Source organism: Mchenga conophoros, linkage group LG14 (assembly GCF_057382185.1).
Source record: "Mchenga conophoros isolate Kocher_MC1m ecotype Shallow Benthic linkage group LG14, M_conophoros_male_GT1.1, whole genome shotgun sequence".
Lineage (NCBI taxonomy): Eukaryota > Metazoa > Chordata > Actinopteri > Cichliformes > Cichlidae > Mchenga > Mchenga conophoros.
The window spans coordinates 12,260,142-12,285,108 of record NC_140539.1 but is presented as its reverse complement, the minus strand read 5'-3'; the positions used below and the strand labels follow the sequence as shown (position 1 = coordinate 12,285,108).

The window sequence follows — 24,967 nt, the reverse complement described above, 5'->3', positions numbered from 1 at the left end:
AAACAGAGATTTGAGACGGGAAACTGTTCTTGAAGTACAGAGAGAGATAGAGAGAGAGCAAGCTGTGCATTAGGTGTGATTTTTATTGTGGTGGAAGCAAAACAGCAAAACTCAGAGTGAATTCATGATGACAATGTGAAGCGCAGTTTGCTGCTTCTTTTGCTGCTGGCTCGGTGAATTTGGTTGGAGAGAGACAAAACCTGCAGCTCAGCTAGCACAAAAAGACGTAAATACAGAGCAGACCCGATGCATCAGAATCGCTGAGCTCCGACAGCGTGTCCGTCTACAGGCCATCGGGTGAGAAAGCCGAGAAAGACAAAGCTGATTCTGATGCGTCAGGTCCGCTCTGTGTTTACGTCTTTGTGTGGAATCCGTGTACCTGCTCTCATTTGCTGTTTGGTGGTTGTTGAAATAGTTTTGTGAGCTTTAATCTGAGAATCTGGCGTTTCTGGCAAAACACAGTTATATTTAAAAGTCAATTCAGGATTTATCTGCTGCAACCGGTTGGGGTGAGAGAAGGAAGACAGGATAAAGACATGCTGTGGGAGACAGAGATTAATAACAGATATGATTCAATGCAGAGAGGTCTATTAATACATAGTGAGTGAGAAAGGTGACTGAAGAAGAAATACTCAATGCATCATGGGAATCCCCGGCAGCCTACGTCTATTGCAGCATAAGGAGAATTCAGAGTCACCTGGTCCAGCCCTAACTTTATGCTTTAGCAAAAAGGAAAGTTTTAAGCCTAATCTTGAAAGTAGAGATAGTGTCTGTCTCCCTAATCCAAACTGGAAGCTGGTTCCACAGAAGAGGGGCCTGAAAACTGAAGGCTCTGCCTCCCATTCTACTTTTAAATACTCTAGGAACAACAAGTAGGCCTGCAGTGCAAGAGTGGAGTGCTCTAATAGGGTGATATGGTACTACAAGGTCATTAAGATAAGATGGGGCCTGATTATTTAAGACCTTGTATGTGAGGAGCAGGATTTTGAATTCAGTTCTGGATTTAACAGGAAGCCAATGAAGGGAAGCCAAAACAGGAGAAATCTGCTCTCTCTTTCTAGTCCCTGTCAGTACTCTTGCTGCAGCAGTTTGGATTAGCTGAAGGCTTTTCAGCGAGTTTTTTGGACATCCTGATAATAACTAATTGCAGTTGTCCAGCCTGGAAGTAATAAATGCATGAACTAGTTTTTCAGCGTCACTCTGAGACAGGATATTTCTAACTTTAGAGATATTGCGCAAATGCCGCTTTGCCGTAGCCACAGTCGCCCCGCAAATGAGACACACGCATGAATCTTTCACAGTGATAAAAAAGAACTCTTCCTCCCATTCACTGTGAAAATGATATATTTTCTTTCTTTTTTCCGCCATGTTTTCCTCATCTCTTCACCTTTGCTGGTGTTCACGGCAACTGTTTCCGTGGAGACCAGCTAGCGTTGATCTAATATTTAATAATAAACATTTTATATATATATATATATATATATATATTATCTCTAACAAATTGACCCCAATGCAATTGTGATTTTAAAAAAAATAGCAAGAAAAAATAAAAATAGATGCAGCTAACTGGTAAGTTGTTATGGTGAGCTATTTTTAGAACAGGCCCGCGGGCGACTCATGTAGTCCTTGCGGGCGACCTGGTGCCCGCGGGCACCGTGTTGGTGACCCCTGACCTACAGCATGCTCTAATCGCTCTAATAGGATGTTATGGTCAAAAGTATTGAACCACCAACGTTCTGCCCCCACTGCTTTCCAACATAAAATGACTATGGATTTCTATTCTTTTAAAGAAACTGAAAATAAATACATATATTAATGAAACATGTCCCATAACACGTGTTTTACACAGAATAATATTAATGTGGCCATTCCCACTCTGGGATCCCACAGTAACACCAGCATAGAAGAAATGGCTTTGATTTTGCCACCCTATTTGATTTCCATGCCACCCTCTTTCTGTAGACAGGATGTGTGAAACAGGAGTGTATGAACACCTTTACAAAGGTTCAAAGAGGGACACTCCCACTGTATCCCCCCAAAGAGGGACACTCCCACTGGGTTTAAATCTGGGACTCTCCGCCATTTGACCTTAGAACTGAAGAAGCTTCTCGGATGAGAGGTGAAACGTCTTCAAGCAACTTAAAGGAGTACAGACACTTTTCTTTGCAAGCTCCTTTGACTACAATGACCTGGATGACTAAGAACCTTCACAGACATAGGTCGTGTCCAAATTCATGGGCTGCATCCTCCTGAGGACCCGGCCTTCGCGGTCTACGTGGGCCGGGTCCTCAGAAGGTCGGGTAGGCCCGAAGTAAACGGCAGTGGAATTGGACGGTCTAGCCTTCTGATTAGCGTCACCGCTGTCTCTGTGAAGTTTAATAAACTCAGCCGTCTGCTCCTTGCTATCTAAAATATAACGACACTGGCGTAAATTCTCGACTGTCTCATACTTCTGTTTAATCAGTTTCCTGTTTGATGTTTAGTCAGCTGTGTAAAAACCAAGGAGGAACACACCCGGGGGATTGATAAAGTTTTATTTTATCTAATCTAATCTAATAACTTTAATCTCAGCCAAACCGATTTACTCACGAACAAACAAAACACTGAAAAAAGCCCAACAATAACATTTTTAGGTTGTCTAAGTGACTTATATATTACGTTTAACCCGAGCAGCGAAAGTCTGCGGTGATCTGAAAATGATGTGCCGGGAGTTGTGCCGTTCTCGGCCGCATCAGTAACACTCGAGCTCCCGGCTAGCTATCGAGCTGGTGGGTAGCAGACGTCTCCGAAAACGTCGAAGCACTTTTGCAAATATGCGATATCTTGATAAACCGAGCAGATATTTGATGTTTACACAGCTACTTTCTCGCCTGAAAATATGTTAAAAGTTTATTTTGTGACCCAGAAAGATTAGTATGAGTAATTTTAAAACTTAGTAGCGGCCGCCATTGTTGGAAACTGGAGTTTGGCTGGGCCGCGCTATGAATTCTGGGATATGGTAGGCCATGAAGGACACACCTGACCCATCCTTCAAATTCGGGGAAAAGGAGGAGGCATTTGTAGGCTGCATTCGGAGGAGTCTACGAATTTGGACAGCCTTCGGTGCGTCGCTGTGACGTAATCGGTCTACAAATGCGTCCTCAGGAGGATGCAGCCCATGAATTTGGACACGACAATATTCTCTCCTGTGCTATCCGGTTGTTCAGTCTGACGTCACTAGCCGTGTCTGGGTCTAAACTCCGCTGCAATAAAAGTGATTTGATTTGATTTGATTTGATTTGATATATCAAACGATCACTATGGCATTACTGAGAGTTGAAAAACTGTCTAAAGTCTTTCATCTTTAATAAAATGATCAGCGTTCTGCTCTACCAGGTGTAACAATTGAGTTTAACATCCAGGCATCCATGAAAACGGAATTTATGACATTTAACGGAGTTAGAAGTTAGCAGGGAGTTAGCTCGCTAGCTTCTATCTAAATACAATATAGCATGTCCTGACTGCGGGGTTTTGGAAACAAATTAAAACGTACAGCTCTGTTATCACTTCCAGCATAAATGAAGACAGAAAACTAAACAGCAGTGACGTTTGTAGGGTTACTGAAGTTGGGCTAGCTGGTATATAATGATGTGCTACGTGACCGCTAGCGACACAGCTATGTTAGCATAATATAAACAAGCTAACTTTTTTCCCACTCGATAAAAGTTACCGTGAGTGTTCTCGGTGGTCAGGAAAAAATGTAATTGCATGGCAGGATGCTGTAAAAGGACCAAACTTCAGCCAGGAGAACAACTGAGATAATCCATCCACAATACGAGGTTCGTCATTCATATACTGCTGCATGGGCTGGGCTGTAGTTACATCCTAAGGTTTTAAAAACTGAGCTTAAATAAATGATTAGTGGTAATTGTAGCTGCCCACTTGGAATTACCACTCGTGACGCAGAGAGCTTCGACTGATGCAACTTTATTCTCTCCTCTTTAAACCACCGACAATATGGCACCGTGAAAACTATAAAGATGCACAAACAAATACCATTAAACATTTACGTAAAAAGTGCAGAAATGTTCACATTTTACCATAGAAAATTATTTTGATTAACTCAAATAGTGACATTGACATAAATCAATAGTTTTTAAACTACTTATGTTACAGCATTTAATAAAATGAATTAACAACAACCATTCTGTCTCTTAAATACATAAACAATCATTTGCAATCATTAACCAACCTCTTTCTGCTTCCAAGGGTGCTAATCATGCTGAATCAGCTAGCCAACCTCCTCCATGCACATCTCTTAGCCAGTCTTTCCACACCACAAACAAATGACATGCATACACAATAAAAACGAATTCAACCACATTGAGTAAACTTTCAAAGTTATAGCATGTGACAGATAAATAAAACACATAGTTTTGCATGAGTACCCTCAAAAACAAACGCTTTTACTCACTCTGAAGCAACATGTTTGCGTTGCCTCACCGAGAACAGAACAGGAAGTCTGACACAATAAAAGAGGAAGTGCTAAGGTACTCTTCAAAATAAAAGTGCAAAGTAAAGTGGCTTTGCCGGCATTTACACTCCCACCAAATCCTGATACAATGAACGAACAAATTCACAAAGCAAGTGAATTGTACAGGATTTCTTATACTAATAAATGACTGAATTGAACTATCAGAGTTATACAGGTAAGTATACTTAATGGATTAAGGTAGTGTATAAACACAACTAGTATTGCCTTAACATATTTTGTTTTATTTAATTCTCAAGGAGTAGTACTAGTTTTTGGATTGGTCTCTCAATTACTGAAGGTTTAGAAGGGGCATCTTGCTTTCTTTGAGGCTTTCTCTCCCCAACTCGTACTTTGACTCAAGCCATCATGGTCTTGAAAGGTCTCCACAACTCGACCTAGCTGCCAATGGTTTCGTGGGAGGTTGTCGTCCTTGATAACAACGATATCATTGACCTTGAGGTTACGCCGAGGTAAGTGCCATTTTTGCCTTGTTGATATGTTGAGCAGATACTCTCTTTTCCAGCGGCCCCAGAACTGTTCAATAAGATATTGGACTCTTCTCCATCTTTTTGTAGCATACACATCTTCCTTCACGAACACTCCGGGGGTGGAAGAGCAACCTTTGTTTTCATCATGATGAGATGATTCGGCGTTAAAGGTTCCAGTGCATGAGGATCATTGATTCCATCAACTGATAATGGGCGACTGTTGACAATAGCCATGGCTTCATATAGCAGCGTTCTGAGGGAGGCATCATCAAGCCAACCTGGGCACTGTGCGAAGGTAGCATTCAACACATTCCTAACCGTTCTTATTTGCCTTTCCCAGACACCTCCTGCATGGCTGGCAGAAGGGGCGTTGAAGACAAATTCGCACTGTTTTTCAGATAAGAAGGTCTCCAATTGCTTGGCGTCGCATTGCTTAAGTGCTTCCTTGAATTCGTTCCTAGCACCAACAAAGTTGGAACCTTGGTCGCAAGGCTTGGTTGTAATTGTTGGACAGCTCCTCTAAGGCTGATGAAGCATCTCAATGCATTGATGAAAGAGTCTGTTGACAAATCTTCAAGCATCTCAATATGGACAGCTCTTGAATACAGACACGTGAAAATCAGACCATATCTTTTGTGCTCTTTGCGTGCTGTCTTCACAATGAACGGGCCAAAGCAGTCCATGCCGCTAAATGTGAAGGGTGCTGAGGCTTCAAGACGTTCTTTAGGGAGTTCAGCCATTCGTTGGCTCTCTGTAGGTCGTCGAAGTTTCCTGCAAAGCACACAGGTGTGTATCATTTTGGCCACCAGCTTGCTCCCACCAATGACCCAGAATCCATTTGCTCTAAGCTCCATTTGTGTCTGGCTTCGACCTTGATGGCATGTCTTAGCATGGTAGTGGGACACAATGAGCTTGGTTATATGACTGTTGCTTGGTAAGATGAGTGGGTGCTTCACTTTGTGGCAAAGAGACGACCACTTTAATCTCCCACCAACACGCAAGAGTCCATCAGACCAGATGGGGTCAAGACTGAAGAGAGAGCTTGAGTTTAGAAGGTCCCTTTTGGCTTGAAGCGTTTTTATTTCATGAGGGAAGGCGTGCTGCTGTAAGATCTTTATCACTGCTTCAGCAGCCTTCTCACGCTCCTCGATCGTTGCATGTTCAGTATGCCTTTGTTGAGACCTCAGTCTTTTGATTCTTGCAACCACCTTTATGAGTTTTGTCCAAGATGAAAACTGATTCAGGCGATCGAGAATATCATTGAAGGTACTGACGTCAGTTGCGAGCACCTGAATTGTCTTGACTTCGGGATCACCAACAAGTAACTCAGCTGGAGTGCTGGGTGTTAGACGTAACTCACGTTCCCAGGGAAACTTTGGTCCTTGCAGCCAGTTTGTAGAGTGGATGTCTGAAACATGAAGCCCTCTGGATGCATGATCTGCTGGGTTTTCTGAGGTGTCCACATAATACCATTGATTGGGATTGCTGTTGTCTCTAATGAGTTGAACACGGTTTGCAACAAATATGTGGAACCTGCGAGCGTCATTGTTGATGTAACCAAGGACCACTTGGGAATCGGTCCAGAAGAATTCATCATCAATTTTCATGTCAAGCTCAGCCTTTAAGCTCAGCGGTGGTTTACTTTTGCAGAAACCACCGCCGCTGCGAGTTCAAGCCTCGGGATTCTTGTGACCTTTGAGGGTGCCACCCTTGCTTTTCCCATCACAAGGCTGCAGTGAACCTCATCCTTGTCATTTTTATATCTCAGGTAAGAACATGCACCATATCCTACGCAGCTGGCGTCCGAAAAATGGTGTAGCTCTACTCTGACAATATTTTGGAAGTCGTGTGGGTGGTAACATCTTGGAATTGAGATCTCATTCAACTTGAAAAGACCATTTATCCATTTCTCCCACCGTGGCTTCACATCTTCTGGGAGTGGGTCGTCCCATCCAATGCCTCTGTGACAAAGCTCTTGTAGGATATGTTTTCCACTTAGGCTGAATGGAGCGATAAATCCAAGTGGATCGTAGAGTGAGGCAATGACAGACAAACAACCACGGCGGGTTGAAGACTGATCTTTCAGGCTGGTGTTGAAGCTGAAGGTGTCTTCCTTTATCGACCACTGAATGCCAAGAGCACGTTCTGAAGGGGATGGGTCAAACCCATGAGGTTCAATGGTTGCTGCTCTTTCAGAAGGGTCTAAGTTGGAGAGAGCAGCTTCTTCATTTGAGTTGAATTTGTGAAGGCGCAGGCCTCCTTTTCTGCACAACTCTTGTGACTGAATGATCAGTTCTTTGGCTTCCTCAACTGATGAAACGCTGGCTAATCCATCATCAACGTAGAAGTTTTTCTCCACAAAGGCTGATGCTAGAGGATAGTCGGTTTGATGTTGTCGTGCAAGATGCTTTAAACCGAAATTGGCGCATCCTGGAGATGATGCAGCTCCAAACAGATGAACTGCCATTCTGTACTCCTGAGGTTCTTTCTCCAAATCACCTTCTTTCCACCAGAGGAATTTCAGATAGTTTCTGGATTCAGGGGTGACAACGAATTGATAGAACATTCTTTCAATGTCGCAGATTACGGCCACGGCTTCTTTCCGAAATCTGCAAAGCACTCCAACCAGAGGGTTGATGAGATCAGGTCCAGTTAATAGGGTATCATTTAGAGAGACACCATGGGATTTGGCCAAACAATCAAAAACAACTCTTAGTTTGTCCGGCTTCCTGGGGTGATAGATTCCATGATGTGGCAGGTACCACTCGGTCTGCCCCTGAGATGCTATAGGAGCAGGCTCTGCATCACCCCTGTTGATGGTTTCTTCCATGAATGTTCGGTACTGATTGTAGTATTGTTTGTTGGCCTTTAGTTTTTTCTTGAGACACTGTAGACGTACTGTGGCTAACCTCTTGTTGTTTGGCAGGTTGGGTGGGCTGTTCCCTTTGAAAGGGAGAGGCATTTCGTAATGTCCGTCTTCCCTTTGTGTGATGTGATTACTGAGGAACTGTATGAAATGGACATCTTCTTGGGACACATATTTGTTCTCATAGGTTCTCTCAGCAAAATCTGATTCCAGGGCTTTTAGAACATCTGTCGCTGATGGAACAGGCAACTCTTTTACTGTGAGCCGATGCACAAAGCTCTGGTTTCCTTGTCTGTCTAGGTGGGGATTTGATGAGCCAATTATACTCCATCCTAGTTCTGACCTTTGTGCGAAGGGTTCATGCTTGTCACCTATGATGACTTCAAGAGGAGCCAGCGCAGATGGACAGTCATATCCAATCAGGAGCCCTACATCACAATCTTGGAGAGGCGGCAACTTATTTGCCAAGCTTCTGAGATGAGGCCACAGTAATGCTGTTTCCTTCGTTGGGATGTACGACTTATCAACTGGGATAAAGTCGCGGCTATAAGCCTGTTGTAGTTGGATACAACTCTCAGAGTGGAGTCCTCTAACTTGTAAACTATGAACACTCTTACTCGAGATGACTGTGTCAATAGCCGTCATTGTACTGAGTTTCAGTTTTACTGGTTGGACATCCACATTCAGCTTATCAAGTATGTCGTCCAAGACAAATGTTGAGTCACTTTGTGTGTCTAACAATGCATAGGTGAGTATTTCTCTGTGTGGCTCTTGTACAGAAGACACAAAGACTGGGACAATACTTGAGGTAGCCGAAATGCGTTGTGTTGATGTATGAGACATGACCTTGTGTGTTTCCTGGCTTGCAGGTTCTTCTGTGGGAGCGGAACTATTTGTTACTGCTTCTGCAGGGCTTTGCTTCCTGTTTTCGTGCAGGCAGGTTGGATGACGACGTTCACAAATGTTGCACGTGTGTCGCCTTTTGCAATCTTTGGTGATATGACCTTTTCTTAAACATCCAAAGCAGAGCTGGTTTTCATGGATGAATGCCTTTTTATCTTCAACACTCTTAGCTGCGAAGATGAGACACTTTGAGATTCCATGAGTTTCACTTTTACAAACAGAACAAGGTGATTTTGGTTTACTAATGTTTGTGTCTTGTTTCTCTTGAGCGGAACTCTTTGGTTGCCTGTTTGTGTTGAAGACTTTGGCTCTCTTTGGGATTCGATCATCTACAGGTCTGAAATTCATAAACAGTGGAGAAGCTATCGGTTTGCAAGCTATCCGTGCTTCTCTACTCAGGAAGTCTGTGAAGCATGCAAGATTTGGATAGGTGCCAGATTCGTCAAGTTCATCTACAACAATTCGACTCCACTTGCGCACGATCCATTCTGGCAGTTTTTTGAGCAATTTGTGATTTTCTTCACAATCGTTTAGGATAGCTAGTCCTTTGACATGTGGGATTGCTTCAGAGCATCCTTTGAGGAAATCGCCAAACTCTCATAGTGCTAGTGGGTCATTTGCGCTGATTTTTGGCCATCTCGTGAGTTTATCACGAAATGCTTTCTGTATAATGAATGGGTTCCCATATCTGTCCTCTAAGACTTTCCATGCTCCCTTGTATGCATTTTCTGAATCTTGGTAAAAGAAACCTACCGCTTTGCGTGCTTCTCCTGCGAGATAATTTTTCAGATAAAACATCTTCTCGCTTGCTGGAAGGGGTTTTCGGTCAATCAGATTAATGAATGACATTTTCCAATCGGTAAACTGCAAAGGGTGCCCACTGAATGTGGCAGGCTCAGGGACTGGCAAGCGATTCATACTTAATGAGCTAGCGATTGCTTGTGCTAAGCTGACAGACTCCTGGGTCATTGTCATTTCTGGAATTGCTTTGTGGGGTTGGAATGATGCGGCATTTGGATTCAGCTGAGGTTCAATTTGCCTTCTGTAGCAAGCAGAGCTAATTTTACTATCAATTTCCCCATTGTGGTTCTCAAACCCTTCAAGGCTGTTGTACGCTTTCACGCGAGCTATTGCTATAGCAACTTCTTTGTCTGCTTGTAACTGCTGTAGTTTTGCTCTTTCTTGTTCCAACTGTTGTTGCATTTCCACCTCTTTTAGTTTAATTTCTGACAACATTTTTGCCTCTTTGAGTTTCCATTCACTTTCTAACTTGTGAAGATGTGCTTGCTGTGCTTGAATTTCTTCCATAGCCTTTGATTGCTCCAGCTTGGCAGCAAGTTCTGCTTCTGCATCTACTCTACTGTTGCGGGTACAGGATGAGCCAGAGTGACGGCTCAATTGCTCTGACAACTCTATAGAGCTTGCAGTTTCCGTTATGCTGTCGCCAAAAACAGACCTATATTCGTTCTTGCTTAACACTTCTCTTACTCTTTCTTTCTCAAGATGGTTATTATATTCCTCATGAACAGTCTTTAGACGGTCACTTATGAGGTTACATACCTCCTTTGTTAGTGTAACACAGGCGTCCATTTTGTTGACAATGTCAGGTGTGGTGTTACTGTTACGCAGGATAGGTTCATACTGTGAACTTACAGCGTCGTGCTTTGCTTCAATATTTTGCTGCAGTTTATTGAGGTCTTCTGCTGAGCAGAGGGATTTTAGTTTTGTTCTAGTTTCCCTTGCTACGAGCTTCCAAGAGTTATAAGTCTTGTTGAATGATTTTTCACGCTTTCTGATATCATGCTTTTGGATCTCTAGGCCTTTCTCTGTTAATTTTCTCTCACGTGAGCTAGATTTGCATGGTGCGTTTGTAGGGTTGCCTGTTTCTTCTTCTGATGAGCTGGATTCGCATGGTGTCCTTGTGGGGTTGTCTGTTTGCTCTTCTGGTAGTGACATTTTGTTTCCGTAGCTGCCTTAAGTTGATTGTAGCTTTGATTGCCTTACTGCCTGACTATACTTTAAAGCTGTAGTTAATCTTTACCACAGAGTAACGCTGTGTCAAACATTTACTGATTATGGACATTCAAAGGTATGTTTAGCGTAAGACAGCAACAACAAATGTTCATAAATTAGCTAATGAGCTTCACCTTTTAAACCTTTTCATAAACAGACATCCTGTGAATTATTATTCCACAAAAAACACATTTCGCTCACCAAGAAACATTAACCAGATTCAGGAATATTATGTGTTGGCAGTCCATGAATTAATTTGGCCTCGTAACATTATATAAAGACTTTCTAGTTATGCGTTAAGCTTGTGCATGTGTGTAAGCAGTCCCATGTTTCTTCTTGGTAGTCAATGTCTCTTTTAGTATCTGGAGTCTTGAGCTTTAGTATGCTGTTCTTTCTAACCTTGCGAGTGGAATCAGCTGGCTGGTAACAGGTTGGTAGCTGGATCTCTGATGAAATGGTGTCAGGATCTCTGCAGGGATGGCAGGTCTCTTGCAGTCAAAGAGTTTTCACTGTAGCTGCCCACTTGGAATTACCACTCGTGACGCAGAGAGCTTCGACTGATGCAACTTTATTCTCTCCTCTTTAAATCACCGACAATATGGCACCGTGAAAACTATAAAGATGCACAAACAAATACCATTAAACATTTACGTAAAAAGTGCAGAAATGTTCACATTTTACCATAGAAAATTATTTTGATTAACTCAAATAGTGACATTGACATAAATCAATAGTTTTTAAACTACTTATGTTACAGCATTTAATAAAATGAATTAACAACAACCATTCTGTCTCTTAAATACATAAACAATCATTTGCAATCATTAACCAACCTCTTTCTGCTTCCAAGGGTGCTAATCATGCTGAATCAGCTAGCCAACCTCCTCCATGCACATCTCTTAGCCAGTCTTTCCACACCACAAACAAATGACATGCATACACAATAAAAATGAATTCAACCACATTGAGTAAACTTTCAAAGTTATAGCATGTGACAGATAAATAAAACACATAGTTTTGCATGAGTACCCTCAAAAACAAACGCTTTTACTCACTCTGAAGCAACATGTTTGCGTCGCCTCACCGAGAACAGAACAGGAAGTCTGACACAATAAAAGAGGAAGTGCTAAGGTACTCTTCAAAATAAAAGTGCAAAGTAAAGTGGCTTTGCCGGCATTTACAGTAATAAAAGCCGAGGGAGGTCAACAGTGATCACTGACTGTTTTAGGAGCTTTTTGAGATCAAATAGAAGAAAATACATAACATTAAACGTGTTAACAACACAAAAGCCATATTAAACGCAGACTACTTTAGACCCGGAAGTAGGATTCGTCACATCATCACTGAACAACCGGATTGCCGCCCCTCCCCCCTCTTCCCAGCGCAAAGCACAAGGGTCGCATGCGGAGGGAAGTGGAAATAAGTGCCATAGAGAGGGTGAGAGAAGGAAGAAAAAAAACAGGACTCCCAATAAGGACCCGGCTCGCGTCGTTCACTTCAAAGAATCGGCTCTTATAGCCGTTTCGTTCGCGACCGACACATCACTACGCCACTGGGTGCTCTCGTACAAGAAAATCGAGCATACCCGGTAGCAGTCTTGTTTCAGTTAGGTCAGTGTTGTTAGCGAAAACATTACGTGTTTTAACACCATTCTTCACGTATTTAGAGGAGGGGGCTGCAGTAAAACTGTACCGGAAACATCAGTACATTCTTTGAGGTAAGTCTGTCCGTTATTACAGCAGCTGGACTGACAGGAAAACCTGAAAGCTTATCGCTGTCATGTGGGTGCTGTCACACAGAATCATGCACGGTTTATGTGTGTCTACAGTCATGCAGTGGAGAAAGTCCACAGGATTATACAACAGACGGCATGTTTAATGTGAAAGTGAAAGTCACGGTCAGAGGGACGCTTGGCTGGTTATAATAATAAACAAGACTGCAACAAAACCCGAGGCCTCTACAAAAAAACTCTGATTAATGTGTCAGCGAGCTGTTCCCGACAGTGACTCTCCTTTTAGCTGCTTACATCACCAAAGCAACTTGTACTCAAAACATAAATCGGTCAGGAGCAATTTGTGTTACGAGTTTCGGTTAAAAATCGACCAGAAGCGCCATGTTTACAGTGATTCCTTTATTTGATGAAGGTTTATTTTAGGCACAGAGCCTAAAAAAGAAAGTAGTTAACGGAGAACGTTTATTCCCACGGTCGACATACCCGTTATCTCAGACTGCGGCTATATGTTTTGAATGTTCCGTATTTGTAAAGTGTAAAAGTTTCAGTATTAAGTGTTCTTGTTTTACAGGTAAGATAATGGATTGCTGTGGTCTGCTAACTCTTCAGAAGGAACCAGGTACTGATGGAAAAGAAGTTAATTAAAACAACTTCAAATGTAGATTTTGTTGTTGTTGTTGTAATGGCACATAATAATACCCTGATGTATGGTTTGTATTTATTTTAATATTATTTTTCTATCAGTTCCTCTGAAGAGCATTGAGGTGGAGCTGGAGGTGAGGGACCATGTGGCTACAGTGGTCTCCACTCTGAACTACGAGAACAAGGAGGACAAACCATTAGAGGCTGTTTTTGTCTTCCCTCTGCCTGGAGATGCTGCTGTCTGTCATTTCAGCGCTCAGATTGGACAGACGCAGATTGTAGCTGAGGTGAAGGAGAAACAGAAGGTGAGCTGGACAGTAAATATAACCTGATTATAAGTGAGCTTCAAAATAAACGCAGTGAATGTCACTGACATGTGTCACCTGTGCTTCAGGCTCGTGAGGAGTATGATGATGCTCTGAGCTCCGGTCAGCAGGCCTTCCTATTGGAGGAGAGTGATCAGAGTCCAGATATATTCTCTCTGCGTGTGGGCAGCCTGCCTCCAGGAGAGAGCGCCTCCATCAGGTTGGAGTACGTCACTGAGCTGGCTGTGCAGGCTGATGATAGTCTGAGGTTCTGTCTGCCTGGTGTGCTCAACCCTCGATACCAACCTCAGGGTAGGACAACTTCAGAATACTTGGACCAGAAATGCTTAAACTATATCAGTCAAAGTCTTGAACCACCTTCCAACCTTCACACCACTGACAGAACACACAAAAAAACCATCTTCCAACTTTGCCAGTCACTGTAAGGTGTGAACACAGAACCAGATATGAAACTGTTGCCACATACAGGAAAACACATACAGTGCGAAAAATCTGGAAGATAATTAGGTCAAGTTTCAACTTGATTTTCTGCAAGAAAAAGGATTCACTTCTCATCACATTGTGATTACCAAATATAAAAAGCTGTGAAAAAGAAATGTTCCAGTCCAGTGAAAAGCTTTAGTGCATCCTCAGAGAAATTACAAAAAGCCCAAAAGCTGTATCTCAGATTCTACAGGCCTCAGGTAGCATATCAAATGTTAGATTTCGAGGTATTAGAATAAGACTGAACAAGTGTGGCTTATTTTTTAGGGGTTGCAGGAGAAAACTTCTTTTCTCAAAAAGACATTGGCAGCATGTTTTCAAAGTTGCACCTGAACCAATCACAAGACTTCTTGAAAGATGACAAACAAACCCAAAACTGGAGATATTTGACTGATTGACCATCACAGTCAGAGAAAACCAAACCAATCAGCACAAACACCTCATAAAACCTTGTTGGAACTGGTGTGTTTAGTTTTGACAGGACTGCATTTGTCAGATTATAATTTTTTTTGGAAGTAGGTTGATGCAGTGTGCAAACACAGACTCTCCCTCTCGTCATGATTTTATATCAGTAAATGGTTTTAACTGAGTGTGTTTATATGGAGTTTCCCTTATTTTTTCCAAAAGTTAGATAGTAAACAGGTTTATATACTTAACACTATTTAATTCTCGCTGACATGAAATTTTATATCACCCTAACAGATTTTTTGTTTTTTCTGAAGAAGGAATAGGCAAAAAATGATGTTTGTGTTTTGTTACCGATATGGTTCATTATTCCATCCGTAGGTCATAAAAGTCAAGTTATTCCTTTTCTGTCACTTTTTCATTGTTTTGAATTAAAACAGCTGTAAAGTAGTTTTGTTTTTCCTGAGCAAAATGCTTTCCTCATTTTATCTGTACTACCATGTGAACCAGAGAGTCTTTACAGCCTAAATTATTTGATTGTATTATACCTCATTAATTACAGCATATTTTACCTGATGCTGTGTGCAGGTAGTGAAGGTGCAGGTGTCCAGGTGACTTCTGTTCCAGCCTCTCTGGTGCCCTACAGTCTGTCTTTTTCTGCCCGAGTGTCCTCTCCTCGTCCAGTCTCTAAAGTAGAGTCCAACTGCTCCCTGGACCCTCTGCAGTACCTCAACACTGATCAAACCCAGGCCACGGTAGGTAGAGTGCTGATGTGTCTGCTGTGTGTGGTTGTTACTTGTTACTGATGAATAAATATGAATGTGTTTGTGGTGTGCAGGTCAAGCTGGCTGCAGGACACAAGTTTGACAGAGATGTTGAACTGCTGATTTATTACAAAGACGCCCACCAGCCCACTGCTGTGGTGGAGGCAGGACAGGCCTCTGCTGAGCCGGGTGAGAGCAAATGAGAGAAGTCATTAGTTTGCAAATAAAAATTGTTCTTCTTCAACCTAAAAGTTAATTGTGTTGGAGCTATTATGAAATGTAAACTTGACATTTTTCTGTCCTTTTCATGTGTTTCAGGCTCTCTGATGGGTGATCCAGTGGTGATGGTGAGTCTGTACCCTGAGTTCCCCCAGTCTGTGATGTCTTCAAAGGCTTCATGTGGAGAGTTTGTGTTCTTAGTGGATCGATCTGGAAGTATGGACTGTGCTACAAATAACACTGAGCAGCAGGAAACTCGGATCAGCAGTGCCAAGGTATTTATGATGTGGTGTTAGTGTTACAAAATATTTCCTTAAATTGTTCCTCTCACACAGTGGCCTCACCATCTTTTCTCTCTTCCCTGAAGGACACTCTGCTGCTCCTGTTGAAGAGCTTACCAATGGGCTGCTATTTCAACATTTACAGTTTTGGGTCCAGTTATGAACACATCTTCCCGTCAGTTGTATTCATATGATCTCAGTGATATCACTTTTCTGTCACTTTTTACTGTAAATGTGTCATGCGTTGTAGTAGGACTCAGGCGCAGAGCAGAGTTCAGTGGAAACAACGTTTATTTAAGTCACCAGGTGCAGATATATACAGTGAGGTGATAGTGGGGGTCCTGGGTCCAAAAGGGAAGTCCGGGAAGGGAATCACATACACGCTAGCTCCTCTTCTTTACAAAGGTTCAAACAACGGGTTGGTCACAGGTCCGGGGAAACTGTGCACAGGAGAGAGTGAGGTTACGCAGAGATCACAGCAAGTTCACAGAGCTTAAAGATACAAGGCTGAGGTTCACTGACTTGTCTAGCACAATCATCCAGCGATAAGGCTGTCTGCGTCCTGGCCTTAAGAGTCCAACCCATAATTAGAGCCTGACGAGAAGCAGGTTTGTGTGCCAAGGGCGGGAGCCTGCAGTGAGCTCCTCCCTGACGGGAAGGAGAGAGGAGAATGTAAACAAAAACACATGTGGCCTTGTGGAGCCGGCCGGGCAGACATGGGGACCATGACAAAATGTGTGATAAGATATCTTCCCTGCTGTTAGTCAACATGTTGCCTTTGGATGATTCTGCAAAACTCCAGGTTATGTTTGATCTCACTTGTGTGTTTGTCATGGCAGTAAGAGTGTAGAGTATGGTGAGAAGACCATGGAGGAGGCTCTGAAGAAAGTTGAGCAGATGAAGGCTGATCTTGGAGGAACAGAAATCCTGGAGCCCCTCAAACATATTTACAGCCAGCCCTGCATTCCCACTCAGCCTAGACAGGTAACACACACACACACACACACACACACACACACACACACACACACACACACACACACACACACACACACACACACACACACACCTTGATGTCATCCTTTTGTCCTTCCTTTTTTCTCATTCATTACTCCAACATGTACGGTAAGTTGACCATGAACCAAGCCCTGTATCAGTCGTAACATATCTCATATAATCTGCTAATTATACATGAGTTGATCTGTTGAGTGGTTCCTACTGTTCCTCTCACTCTTGCTTAAAGCTTCTTCTTTTCTTTTTTTTACTGGTTAAAACAGTTTACTGACCGCATACTTGATTACATATCAGAGAGTTGTGTTTCAGGCCGTGTAGATGAAAAACTGTGTGTAAACTCTCCTCTCCAGCTGTTTGTCTTTACTGATGGAGAGGTGGGGAACACCAAAGAAGTGATCGATCTGGTGAAGAAGAATTCAGGCTCCCACAGGTAAAACAAGAAAAAGATGATGACATGTGCTGTGTACCAAACCTGTGTGTTTTAAAAACAGATGTTGTATTGCAGGTGTTTCTCTTTTGGGATTGGGGAAGGGGCCAGCTCTGCTCTCATCAATGGGATGGCCAAGGAAGGAGGAGGTCACGCTCAGTTCATCACAGGGACTGACAGGATGCAACCAAAAGTAAGACAATGACTCATAACAATTACAGTAAAAAAAAAAAATGTGTTTTTAGTTTGTTTTATTTGTTTTTAGTTTGGATGGAAGATATGATTTTGGTTTTTATACTCATCAGGTGATGCAGTCGCTGCGATTTGCTCTGCAGCCAGCTGTGGAAGATGTTTCTGTTACATGGGATTTACCAAAGGGATCAACTGTCACCGTCCTCTCTCCACCAATCACAACCATTTTCCAGGGTAAAAGGTCACTGATTTATGCACAGCTTACTGGACAGGTAGGAACAGCATCTTCTCACAGTGAACAATCTCTGTGTTTATGCTTGTCATGTTTTGAAATAAAATGAAATTGGTTTGACACTGTAATTCTGTGTCAGAGCTCAGAGGCAGCAGAGGGCTGTGTGACGGTGAAGTACAGCCTGGCAGGTCATCCCTCTGAGAACCAGCTGCACTTCAGTCTCAGACCTGCAGAGGACACTGGGTAAATGAGCTGTTAATCCACTGGTACAATTATATACTGTATTTACTTTACAAAAGCTTACTTTTTATGTCTGTATGATCTAAAAAATATTGGTCATTGTGACCATGTCACCATACCAATATTTTCTCTTGTCTGTAGCTTAATAGTCCACAGGTTAGCTGCTCGGACTCTTATTTGCTTGCTAGAGATGGAAGCAGAAAACAATGAGGAAAAAGAAGAAGTAAAGAAGAAGGTGGTGCAGCTGAGTGTCCAATCAGGAGTGAGCAGTTCTTTCACTGCTTTCATTGCTGTCAATAAAGACAACAACAAGGAGATTCAAGGACCTCTTCTGCACCGAGATATTCCAAGTAACAAGAATAATTAGCAATCCTATCTACTTCATATTGTTCTTGGGGCATTCTTATCTTATCTTATCTTATCTTATCTTATCTTATCTTATCTTATCTTATCTTATCTTATCTTATTAGTGGCTGGTCTAATGGGATTTGCTGCTACCCCTTGCTGTCTAAGATCTTCACTTGGTGAGTACAAGGTTTGTTACCTTTGCAAACACAGTGTGAGTACTTCTACAAACACAGGTGTGTGTTTGTGTGTGTGTGAAAAAGAATAATTAGTTATAAGAACAAATTGGAGACTATTAAATACATATGACTCAAACCACTTCAATGCACTTTTTTAAATACCTTTTGTATACAATAATACAAACAAAATGAGAGAACTTCGACAATCATACGACCCCTATGAGCAAGCGCTTTGGTGACTGGGAGGAAAAACTCCCTTTTAAAAGTAAAAGTGCGCACGCACACGCTGACACACAAAATATATAAAGAATTCACCTATTGCCCCTGCGGAGAGTCTGTCCTTCAAGCTCACATCCTCTTCCAGAGGCCTGGGAGCTTGAAAGTAACGTATTTTTCAGACCATTAGGCGAACTGGATTATAAGATGCATTAAGCACTGAAGTTTGGTCCGTTTTCAGCGTCCTGTCATTTGACTGCATTTGTCCCTAACCCTCACTTTAACTTTTATCAAGTAGACAAAAGTTAGTGTTCATCCTCCAGCTTCACTGTGTTTATGTTATGCTAACATAGCTGTGTCGCTAGCAATCACTTAGCACATCATTATCTACCAGCTAGCCCAACTTCAGTAACCGTACAAAAGTTATTGCTGTTTAGTTTTCTGTCTTCATTTATGTTGGAACTGATAGCAAAGCTGTACGTTTTAATTTTTTCAGAAATTTCATGAATTCTGTTTTCATGGATGCCTGGGTGTTAAACTTAATTGTTACACCTGGAAAAGCAGCAACGCTGATCATTTTATTAAGAATGAAAGCGTTCAGGCAGTTTTTAGCTCTCAGTGATGCTGCAATCTTCGTTTGACTTTGGGACCTGAAGCGGACAGAGTTTTGGACCCAGATTACTCCGCGAGGCTCCTGAGTAGGCAGCCGTAATACTCCGACAATCCATCAAGCAGTGCGGCTTTGTAGGTTACCAATGTCGCACGAAGACATTTTTGACTGATTTTTGAGCCGTGTACAATCAGTTCAAGGTCGGTAAGCACAACCAGAATTCATACATAAGGCACACTGCCGATTTTTGAGAGAAATTAAAAGATTTTAAGTGCGCGTTAGATTGCGGAAAATACGGTAAAGTTCACTGGATGAAGCGTTTTCAGTGGGAGTAATGTTTGATCACTCATCCAAGTGACTTCTTCAGTCTGGGGTGGGTTTTTGTTTTCTGGTAGTTAGTTTTGGGATTGCTGACACACACCGAGTTAGTCTGAGTTATATAACGTCAGATGATTTGCTCATGCTGACAAATTCTCGTCAGACAAGTAAAATGAGATCCCACATCAGTTAAGCGTTTACTAAATTTTGCATGCAATGAAAGAAAAATGTTTACTTGTGTTTTCATTGGGAGTAGAATTATAAGTGTGTGTGCTCACTGTTGCATTTCCTTTGAAAAAGCAGATCTCGATTACTATTGTGCAATGGATGACTCTGAAGGTATTTGTTTTGACTTCTTTGCTTTAAATGGACACACTTGAATATGTACTGATTCTTTTCCAAGTGTAATTTTGATTTTTCTACTATTAATTTTAACTTTCAAAATTTTAAAATACAGAGGTTTACATTTTGTTAAGTGTTGAGCATGCTACTACATTCAGTGTGCAATGAGGGGAAAAATGTATTGATTTTGATTACAACTTCAAGTGTGTGTGCTCAGTGTTGAATTTCCTTTGAAAAAGCAGATTGTGAGGAGTATTATGGAAACCCTCTAGAATTCGAAGACACGTCCTGTTACAGAGGTATCTGTTTTGACTTCTTTGCTTTAGATAGACACGTTTATCTTTAGTTGGACATCAAAAGTCATCTAGACCTTAATATCTTTAAGTCATTCCTGTAGTTTAATTAGTTTGTGTATTTTTTTGTGTGACTTCTTTGCTTTAAATGGACACACTTGAATATGTACTGATTCTTTTCCAAGTGTAATTTCGATTTTTCTACTATTAATTTTAACTTTCAAAATTTTAATAAAGAAGCATTTACATTTAGTTTTAATTAAATGTTAAGCATGCTACTGCATTTAGTCTGCAATGAAGGTAAATGTTTTAATTTTGATTACAACTTCAAGTGTGTGTGCTCAGTGTTGCATTTCCTTTGAAGAAGGAGGTGTCGAGCACTACTGTGCAATGGATGACTCTGAAGGTATTTGTTTTGACTTCTTTGCTTTAAATGGATAAGTATAATTTTGATTTTTCTACTATTAATTTTAACTTTCAAAATTTTAAAATACAGAGGTTTACATTTTGTTAAGTGTTGAACATGCTACTACATTCAGTGTGCAATGAGGGTAAAAATGTATTAATTTTGATTACAACTTCAAGTGTGTGTGCTCAGTGTTGAATTTCCTTTGAAAAAGCAGATTCTGATGTGGATTATGTAAACCTTCCAGAATTCGAAGACGAGTGCTATTACGGAGGTATCTGTTTTGACTTCTTTGTTTTAGATAGACACGTTTATCTTTAGTTGGACATCAAAAGTCATCTAGACCTTAATATCTTTAAGACATTCCTGTAGTTTAATTCGTTTTAATTCGTTTTGTATCATCTGGTTTCATGGGCTGAGAGTCATCTGCAAAGCAATGCAAAAGAGTTCAGTGTTTTCTAATAATACTGCCTAAACAGGTGTAACATAAGAAGTATTGGTCCTAGTACAGAACCTGGTGAAATTTATAAAATACCTTTTGTATACAGTAATACAAAAAAGAGAGAAATCCAACAATCATATGACCCCCTATGAGCAAGCGCTTTGGTGACTGTGGGAAGGAAAAACTCCCTCCTGGCTGTGACAGGTTGGGATGAGGGTAGGAAGACAGGACAAAGACACACTGTGGAAGAGAGCCAGAGAGGAAGAATAATGCAGAGAGGTGTATAAACACATAGGGAGTGAAGAAGGTGACTGAAGAAGAATTACTCAATGCACCATGGGAATCTCCCGGCAGTCTAGGCATAATGCAGCATAAATAAGGAAGGAATTAGGGTCACCTGATCCAGCCCTATCTATATGCTTTATCAAGAATAATAGGGCTGGGTATCGTCACTGATTTCTAGAATCGATTCAATTCCGATTCACAAGGTCCCGAATCGATACGATCCACAATTTGATTCGATTCAATTCAATTCGATTTGAATCTGGGAAATTTTGACAGTCAGAAATATTATAATTCAGATCAGTAGATTTACATATTTTTGTATCTATAAAAAGGAAGCTGACACACGCAAGACTTTATCAAAGGTGTGAGCGTCACAGCAGATGCCTTTGTGTCAAAGTAGCTGAACATAAAACACAGAAAAACATGATGGTGATTTTCCTGGCCTGGGATTTTATGAACATATTCTGCAGTACATCAAAAACAAAAGAAAACCATTAATCAACATATAAACGTTACCTCTGACGTTACAGCAGTTTTATTAGAGACACGGCTAAGCGTTTTGCATTTTGCACAATTTTAGAAAGTTTAAATTTGTTCAGTATTGAACGGCAGAAATTAGGTTTTCTCTTCGGAAGTATGTAAAAGGAAAAAAAACCAGCGACCCAGTGCGCTGTAAACAACAGTAGACTTGTGCGTAACAAGCAAGCGAATGATGCAGAAAACAGATTTTTAGACGGGAAACAGTTCTTGAAGAGAGAGAGAGAGAGAGAGAGAGCTGTGCATGAAGTGTGGTGGAAGCAAAACAGCAAAAGTCAGAGGAAATTCATGACGATGTTTTTGTGAAGCTTAGTTTGGATCTTCTTTTGCTGCTGGTTCGGTCAATATTGTTTGGAGAGAGATAAAACTAACAGCTTTAGAATCAGCACAAAAAGGGCGTAAACACAAAGCGCGGACCCGCCGAAACATCAGAATCAGCGAGCTGTCGGCTTTCAGCCCCGACCGTGTCCGTGCCGTCAGGTGAGAAAGGCGACATCTCACTGATTCTGATCCGCGGGTCCACGCTGTGTGTTTACGTCTTTGTGCAGAATCCGTGTTCCTGCTCTCATTTACTGTCTTAGCTGTTTGGTGGTTGTTGAAATTTTGAGGTTTCACCAGAGATTCTGGCATTTCGGGCAAAATAAATTTATATTAAAAAATCGATTCAGGATTTTAATGAATCGATTTCACGTTATCCAAGCCAGAATCAATTTTAATCGATAAATCGATTATAAAAACCCACCCCTAGTTTTTAACATAGTCTTAAAAGTACAGAGGGTGTCTGTCACCCAAATCCAAACTGGGAGCTGGTTCCACAGGAGTTAAACACAAGAACAGCTCAGTCAGAGAGCGGCTGATACGATACTATAAAGTCTTTAATATAAGGTGGAGCTCGATTATTCAACACCTTGTATGTGAGGAAAAAAAGATTGCAACATGTGGATGCTAACCGAATCAATGGAACTATTTTCTTAATTAACTAAACTCTTTTTCTAAAATATTGCTCTGTTAATTCCCCCCAATTAAGATGATTTTATTAACTAAATAGAAGGAGAGTGATCAGCATAAAAAACTTTATGAATGTACTTGTATTTAAATTTCCCCTTTAGCACTGCCGGATGAAGAATTTCCACCTGCTAAGAAGCCACCCAGAGACCCTTTGCTACAGTTAGTCTCCCTCCAGAAGGCGTCTGGCTGCTGGCTGCTTGATCCAGCTCTGGCTGCTGCACTGGGAAAGACCAACGAGGAGGTGGAAAAGTCAAAGCCTGAAAAGGTGGGCTATTAAATAAATAATAACACAGTAATAGTGGGTGTTTGTAACGTATTCATTAAAATGATTTCAAAATTGAATTTTCAAAATTACACACTCATGTTAACGAACATCTGCATGCTGCCTCACTTAATTTAATATTTAACTACATGACTTCTGATTCTATACGCTAGGCCAGCAGTGAAGTGTGGGCCACCATTCTGGCTCTGATCTGGCTTCATGGTTTCAAGATGGATGCAAAGGATGAGTGGGAGCTTCTGGCTGCAAAGGCTGTGTCATGGCTCAGTGCGCAAAAAGGTAGTAAACACAAAAATAAGCATTCAGTTTGTGATGGCTATACTGAGTTGCTACAGTCGTTAAGATTAATGCTAACTGGTTATTTTGTTTTGTGTGTTCCTTTTTTTTCCAGCACCGTCTGTGACAGAGTGTGTGGAAGCCGGAAATAAATTGTTGGGCTGCAGTGTGCAAAAAACTACCCTTGGCCTCTGAGTTTTTTATAAACTAACAACTTCTTTATGATTCATACACAGAAGCAGATTTACTTCATACTTCATCCACATTAATCTTTGCATCGTCCAACTTTATTATCTAATGTGCCTTATTTTATGCTGCATGTGTCCAAAGTCAGCTTTGTAAGAGTACCAGAGATTATTGCTTTTCTATTCTAACTTTAATGTTGCTGTTTGCTTGAAAGCATCAAATATTAAACAAATAACAACACACATGAGTTTGGACCCATCATTCCTTCTAATGAGTCACCATGAAAAAAATAAATAATTAAATTTTAAAATATTTAAAAAGACCAACACACCTGGCCAGTTCTGTCTTTCAACACATTTTTTAATCATGGTTGAGGAAAATATGCAGCTTAAATTCAAAGTCATAGTGAAGCAAAATTCTTCCTTATTCCAATGCATATCTTTCACTTTTTAATTCATGTCATGTAAGTAAACAGCTGGACATAATTTCCACTAACAAATGAGACCTCATCATCAGCCATGTCTCACAGCGAGTGAAATCAAGGCCAGCAGAGGGAATGCATAGCTAGATTTGTTCTGCAGTCATGAGCCATCCATCACATACTCTTAATACAACCACAAACAAACTATAACTTGTTCATCTGAGTAATGGCGGCTACAACAAAGCTATTTTCAAACCTCCATGTTTTACATTTTGAAACCAGGAACCTTTGCCCAGAAGGTAGAAACTGAAACTCACTATGCAACAGGTGTGAGCCATCAAGACAAATCAAACCAGCAAACTGCTGTAACGGTCTGGTGTACAGGGATGCTCGGCTCAGCTGAACACCAGCCCCTCCCACCCGAGGAACTGAAACGGGTGGAGGGGAACGCTGGGCCCGAGCAGCCCTGGGAGCAGGAACAGGAGGAGAGAGAAGCTCAGGAACAGTCTCAAAATGCACAATATTACCAACTGGGTCTGGGCATATAGTCTTTGGAAAGTGGGCAACCTCAGAAACATCCAACTGGGACACAGAACAGTCCCTAGAAGGAGCCACAATCTTAATAGATTGTAGCAAGGGGCAACTAGAGTCCTTAAGTGTCCTTGGGGAACAGACAGCCTCTTCCTTCAGAGAGCTTAAGTTACAGCCTGCAATATCCGTCCCTATCAACTGCCTGTGCCCCTGCTGAAAAGTACATGGCTGAAAGGCTGGCTTAGAAACATTAACCACCTCCCTTTGAGCTGACTTGGAAACAGAACTTGCAGTCTCCGGAAATTTCACAGCAGTCTGAATATTTCTTCCCTCAGATTTAAGGAGAGTAGTCTTGGTCATTTTAACACTGGGTTCAGATTGTACAGAATGAAAACAGGTTCTTAAATCCTCAGAGCAGGAGTTCACAGGGGTTGGATTTATTGTTTGTTACGTTCATGAGTTCAGGAGGAGCATGAGAAAAACAGTCTTTGTTGCTCACCACTGCTGATTGTCCAGACAGGGCTCTAGACTAACTTTTTGCCATGGGCGCAC

General features: G+C 41.5%; 1 protein-coding gene across 6 annotated transcripts; it reads left to right on the top strand.

Annotated features, from left to right (window-relative positions):
- The first annotated feature begins 12,232 nt into the window (after nucleotides 1–12,232).
- LOC146559385 (von Willebrand factor A domain-containing protein 5A-like) lies at nucleotides 12,233–23,705 on the top strand. Of its 6 annotated transcripts, none has more exons than XM_085245309.1 (22): nucleotides 12,233–12,500; nucleotides 13,087–13,134; nucleotides 13,260–13,462; nucleotides 13,552–13,774; nucleotides 14,960–15,126; nucleotides 15,210–15,324; nucleotides 15,454–15,629; nucleotides 15,722–15,810; nucleotides 16,475–16,619; nucleotides 17,000–17,079; nucleotides 17,155–17,269; nucleotides 17,382–17,540; nucleotides 17,640–17,743; nucleotides 17,882–18,090; nucleotides 18,211–18,264; nucleotides 19,712–19,747; nucleotides 19,993–20,049; nucleotides 20,408–20,449; nucleotides 20,664–20,723; nucleotides 22,823–22,986; nucleotides 23,157–23,280; nucleotides 23,393–23,705. In XM_085245309.1, the coding sequence occupies exons 2-22, from the start codon at nucleotides 13,095–13,097 to the stop codon at nucleotides 23,470–23,472; spliced, it is 2,442 nt and encodes an 813-aa protein (XP_085101435.1). In that variant the 5' UTR covers nucleotides 12,233–12,500; nucleotides 13,087–13,094; the 3' UTR covers nucleotides 23,473–23,705. The 6 variants fall into 6 exon arrangements, with proteins under 6 accessions (XP_085101435.1, XP_085101433.1, XP_085101436.1 ...); XM_085245307.1 differs by having other exon boundaries at nucleotides 19,990–20,049; XM_085245310.1 differs by having other exon boundaries at nucleotides 12,234–12,500; nucleotides 20,667–20,723.
- Nucleotides 23,706–24,967: the final 1,262 nt, after the last annotated feature.